Source organism: Adiantum capillus-veneris, chromosome 5, assembly GCF_014529385.1.
Source record: "Adiantum capillus-veneris isolate H3 chromosome 5, ASM1452938v2, whole genome shotgun sequence".
NCBI classification, from domain to species: domain Eukaryota; kingdom Viridiplantae; phylum Streptophyta; class Polypodiopsida; order Polypodiales; family Pteridaceae; genus Adiantum; species Adiantum capillus-veneris.
The window spans coordinates 91,793,516-91,799,565 of NC_140935.1; the positions used below are offsets into that span (position 1 = coordinate 91,793,516).

General features: G+C 41.8%; 1 protein-coding gene across 1 annotated transcript; it reads right to left on the reverse strand.

Moving 5' to 3' along the window:
* Positions 1–3,328: 3,328 nt before the first annotated feature.
* LOC147457721 (uncharacterized) lies at positions 3,329–4,516 on the reverse strand. The gene is made up of 2 exons (XM_086513648.1): positions 4,171–4,516; positions 3,329–4,074 (listed from the first exon to the last, which is right to left on the reverse strand). The coding sequence occupies exons 1-2, from the start codon at positions 4,454–4,456 to the stop codon at positions 3,392–3,394; spliced, it is 969 nt and encodes a 322-aa protein (XP_086369774.1). The 5' UTR covers positions 4,457–4,516; the 3' UTR covers positions 3,329–3,391.
* Positions 4,517–6,050: the final 1,534 nt, after the last annotated feature.

Below are 6,050 nucleotides of genomic sequence, written 5' to 3' on the forward strand. Positions count from 1 at the left end.
TCCGGGGATACAATCAGGGATGACGAATCCGATGACGAGGAGGAGGGTGGAGATTCAACATCGATTCCGATGAGCCAAGTGTCCAACCTGCCACTATATGAAGGATGCCCTGAAATGTTAAGTGGCATGCTGTCCATAGGGGATAATTTTGCAGTAAAAGCAGCTAAGGCAAATGAAGACTTCTACATTATCAAATGCACAGAAGTATTGTACCAAACGGTGAAAGCACAAAAGGATAAGTGGCATAACAAAATTGTTAGAGGAGGGAAGGTTGTTGAAGGCTTTTTTTATGGCCAAGTTGAAGGAAAAGCTGATACATACCAGCTATTGGATCACACATCTCCGGTAATGATCTACTCACATCTTGTTAGGGCCATACGTTTCCCGATGGAGCCTATTGCAGGATCCCTAGGTCAAATTTTACAATACAAGTTGTCTACTGAAGTATATGAGAGGATATACAATAGCATGCCATATCATGATGATGAGAGTGACGAAGGTGCATCCATGTTACTTGAGGGCAATGAGAAGCCTTGATTGAACAACTGAATCCGGTAGTCAATAGTGCCAAATCTGGTAGTCAACAGTACCAAGTGTATTCCGCACTATGTGCTTTTTAGTGACTGAGTCAACTTGATTTTTTGGCCCTGAGCTTTATCTGTTCTCTCTATCTAGTTCTGTGTTGGTATGTTACCTTTCATTACATTACTATTTTAGTTGTCCTCACTATATGTGCATTTGGTACATTTTGGTATTGTTGAACTTGGGTGCTTCTCTGTCCACTATTACAGTACCAAATTTGGTACTCTTTGGTACTGTTGAACTTGGGTGCACGTCTGTCCACTATTACAGTACCAAATTGGAACTGCTTGAACTTGCTGTATCACTTATGGTTTACTTTATTGCTCTATCTGGTTTTGTGTTGGTATGTTACCTTTCATTACATTACTGTTTCAGTTGTCCTCACTATATCTCTACTTTTTGGTACTGTTGAACTTGGGTGCACGTCGGTCCACTATTACAGTACCAAATTTGGTACTTTTTGGTACTGTGTTGAACTTGGGTTTACTCCTGTCCACTATTATAGTACCAAATTTGGAACAATTTGGTACTCCGTGAACTTGCTGTATCACTTATGGTTTACTTTATTTCTTGGTATTTTTCAGTTTGTCTATTCGTATTTGATACGACCACCTTAAGCAATGTCTAGAACTACGTTGATAACATGAAAGGTATGCCAAACATAGATGCTATCTGCCTCAAAAATTAAAATGTTGGGCAACCTGGTTAGCTCCAAGAGGTTTCAACAGAATTAGTCAGAGGTTTCAACAGTAGAGATCAAGATACCAAGACAGTCTGAACAAGAGAAGTGGTTTTCCATTATGTATAGTATTGGGTTACAAAATTCCACTTTTTACATGATTATGGAAATTTGCTACCTCGGGGGATCAAATTTATAGGAGTACCCCTCCATCTGTATGATGTAATCAGTAATGTACCCAAAAATATCGTCTTCAATGTCAAAGACTCGGTTTTTGCGAGTGTACGCTGTTGGGTACCGATCCCTTATCCACCCTAGCAACCAAGGCAAAACAAAATCCAGCAAGTAAAACGGGTAATCGGTTCCTACTACCATGGGATCGTATGATCGGATTGCCATACAGTTTTCATAGTCATTTTTAAGAGACTTGTATCTACAATCATCTACAAGAATAGTGTTGCTGGCATCGTACTTCGGGTGCCTTGCCCACAACGTCCGTAGCTTCTTCAGGAAAACGGGCTTATCGCCCATGTGTTTGGGCACAACCGGCACCTCCGACATACAGGCCCGCCATATTTCACAATCCTCTTGGGAGAGAATATCTGCTAATGCCAAATAACGAGGTTAGAGGTATGCGTAACATATGTCCTGCAACATTCAAAGCGGGCATGCTTTACCTGCAAAATATTTTTGCCTTCTATGGTTGGGGAAGCACACGTTCACCATGTGTAACAGTTTTTCCCTTCTACAGCAGGACCACAACACTAGGCTGGCTTTCTGTTTAAGCCGTAGGATGAACTGCTCTGCATCCGGCCTTACAAGACAAATTAAATTCCCTCCAAGATGGACTACCCGTGGCGTGTGCTCCTTTGGCAGGCACTCAAGTTCCTCGGGGATTTCGCTGCAGCTAGTTAGTAGCATGCCATTAAGATCCCGGGGGATTCACCATGGAAAACTTACCACACCACGTAAGTGCAAGGGAGGGGGTTTTTTCTACAAGTTGCATAAGCGTATAAGTTAGGGGTAGGCCCCCAGTAATTTATCTCCCAAGCTAAAAATTAAGGGAGGGGGTATCATATTTAGGGGGGAGAGTGAGAAAAGGGAAACATGAGAGGAAGTTTTTGTGTTTCAAAATCATGGCTTCCCAAAACATTCTGCCCTCAAACTTGTGAGTCAATAGCTACAAAGATACATGCAAGAACTAACACTGCTTTGCATATAGTTCATTCATTGAGGGATGAAAGCTATAAAGAGTTTGTATAGATGCAAATTTACATGGAGAACCTAACAAAACTTCGTGACCATGTTTTTGGAGTAACAATTGGACGAATATCTAGAGTGCAGACTGAACGGGCACATAGTTTGAACGTCAAACTAAGACACATTGAGGGTACATCTAGTTATCAATAGAAGGGGTTACTTAGTACGTTGCCAATCACTATGCTACACGCTCTTTGACTATTTTTACTCAGTTGGATCATGTAAGACGTAATTTTATATGTAAGATAGGGGTATGATAGTTTTTTGCATGGATTGTCGTATAAGCGTAGAAAGGGGGGTCATATTCCCTAATATGAGTCGTATATAGGGGTTTTATCAAAGTTGTCCGCTCGCATGTGGCGTCCCGTTTTGTATATAGAGTGAATCCCCTGGGATTAAGATCAAGCACAATCATCCGCCCGCGTCTAGCAGCCACATCAGGCTGCAACAATGTGCTTGCCGGTGTCTCGTCTAGCCACCAACTTACTACAGCACCAACAAACATAATGAGTGGGGATAAATACACAGTGCAAACATCATATCTAGAACAGAAAACTGGTCCAAAAACTACCAAATTTGGTACTGTATTGCACAAGTGATAAGGACTATCCGAAATCGCAAGTTCAAGAAGTACCAAATTGGTACTGTAATAGTGGACAGACGTGCACCCAAGTTCAACAGTACCAAAAAGTACCAAATTTGGTACTGTAATGCACATATAGTGAGGACAACTGAAACAGTAATGTAACGAAAGGTAACATACCAACACAGAAACTAGACAGAGAGAACAGATAAAGCTCAGGGCCAAAAAATCAAGTTGACTCAATCACTAAAACGCACAAAGTGCGGAATACAATAGATTCTCACTGGCTACAGTTTGCATGCACGGGATAATTGATCACGGGCGCGATTGCGCTTCTTTCTCTGCAAACAGAAAAGTTCCTGCAGGGTCACGGAATCAGGGGAATCACCTCTCCGCTTCGAAACAGAATCGGCAGTACTAGAGTCAACGCCCCCATCGGTGCTGTCCACAACAGTATCGTTCGCAAGTACTTCTTCCTGCTCATCCTCGGCCTCCCTCCGATCTTTGTTGCCTTCTGACCCCTCTTTGACCTCCCCTTCACTCCCCTTTGTGGTTTCCACCCCCTCCCCAACACCCCCCTTTGTGGGTTCTTCCTCTCCCTTCTTGGCCGTTGCTTCATCGAGCTTTGTGTTGGCAGCATCCTGGCTTTCCTCCGCATCCAGCTCCACAACAACAGGGACTTTACCTTCCTCCTTGTCCTTGGTCTTTTTACCATCTCTGGCCTCCTCCTCAATTTTACTTTCGCTGTCACCTGTCTTTTTATCATCTCTGGCCTCCTCCTCACTTTTACTTTCGCTGTCACCTATTGCCTCACATCTTTGTACTGTCACATTGTCTTTCCCTACAGAATTACCTTGCTTCAGATCGTGGAGAACATCTGATATCTCCCTTGTCACCTCATCCATGTCCCATATTCGACTTGCAGCCGACTTTGTGGCGTGCTGGTCAGCAACTGCAGCATCCTGCTCCTCTGCAAACACAAAGAAAGATAGCACATACTTACTTGTATGAAAACCTCACTGAGTTGCAAGTGCGCATATGTATTCAAAAATGTACACATACTTACTCTTGACAACTTGAAGCCCACTGGCCCAGGACTTTGCCAAATCAGAGATTACCATATTACAACCCGGCTTGACACACTGATCCTTGCTTTGTAATAGAGCATTGAAGCACAAGGGATGATACTGGTGTCGGCACTCTAGCATGAAGGTTCCGACTACATGTGCGCGCTCCAAGGGCTCACCGCATGCAACACACATACCAAACACCGGGATCACATTTACCGAATCATTAACATGGGGCCTAGGATATAGTAGGAACCTCTTCCCAAGCTTGATATCAGAAAACATCTCCTTCACAAATAGGGTATGCTCTTGACCTTCCTTCCATTTTTTCTCCAGAGTGTCATACTCAGCCTGTTGACAACCAGCGGTCCCAATTAGTTTCAAAAACTACCAAGAAGTCATACCGAGACTGGTACATCTAAGTACTGTACTATGAAACAGAACCCGAACTACCAAAACCACCAAAACTACCAAACTCGGGAATCATATAGTACCAAAAACATATAAATACCCTCAATGCAGAACTAAACTACCCAAACCTTATCAAAACTACCAAAACCCACTTTTTGCAGCACTTTCAAATAGTACCTAAAAGTACCAAAACTACCGAAATCAAACTACCAAAAGCCACTTTTTGAAGCACTTTCAAATAGTACCTAAAAGTACCAAAACTACCAAAATCAAACTATTAAACAAGCTTTTTGCATCACTCTCAAATAGTACCTAAAAGTACCCAAAACTATCAAAATTAAACTACTAAACAAGCTTTTTGCAGCACTTTCAAATAGTACTTAAAAGTACCCAAAACTACCAAAATCAAACTACCAAACAAGCTTTTTGCAACACTTTCAAATAGTACCTAAAAGTACCAAAACTACCAAAATTGAACTACCAAACCCACTTTTTGCAGCACTTTCAAATAGTACCTAAAAGTACCAAAACTACCAAATCAAACTACAGAAGCCACTTTTTGCAGCACTTTCAAATAGTACCTAAAAGTACCAAAACTTCCAAAATCAAACTTTCAAATAGTACCAAAACTACCAACACTACCAAAGAAACACTTTTTGCAGCACTTTCAAAAACTACCAAAACTACCAAAATTACCAAAATCAAACTACCAATTACACTTTTGCAGCACTTTCAAATAATACCTAAAAGTACCAAAGCTATCATAATAAAACTACCATAACACCTTTTGCAGCACTTTCAGAAAGTACCTTAAAGTACCAAAACTTCTTCATAGTACCAAAAATACCAAACCATAAGACAGAAGGAAACCATAAACTAGCTAGAATAAAAACAGTTCTACCATGAGTACCTAATACTACCAATCCCACCAAACCAAGCATAAACAGTTCTATCAAAGGTACCTAACACTACCAATCCCACCAAACCAAGCATTAACAGTTCTACCAAAGGTACCTAATACTACCAATCGAACCAAACCAAGCATAAACAGTTCTACCAAAAACTCCCAAAACTACCACCACCTGTTGCTCTAGAATCTCCTTGTCGAGCAATGACGTATCTTCACTGATTCCGTATCGACGTAGCATCCTTCGATTGGCAGCCAAATCAGCTTCTATCAAATTGATCTTTGCGTCATCGCCAGTGTTGGCCTCTCTCAGTGTTTCCAGTTGGGTCTCATATTCCTTGATGTCGTCCATAATATGCTTGACAAGTTTATTGAAACCCTCTGCCCTCAAGAGTGTTTCCTTCTTCGGCTTCAGAGACATTGTCAGCTCTTTCAGCCTATCGGCTACCCCGACACATGTCCGAGAGACTCTCCCAACCATAGCTTCAAGGTCCTCAATATAATCAGGTGTCTTCTCCTCATGAAGCTGTGGGGGGACTTTCTGTGTAGGGGGCATACTAT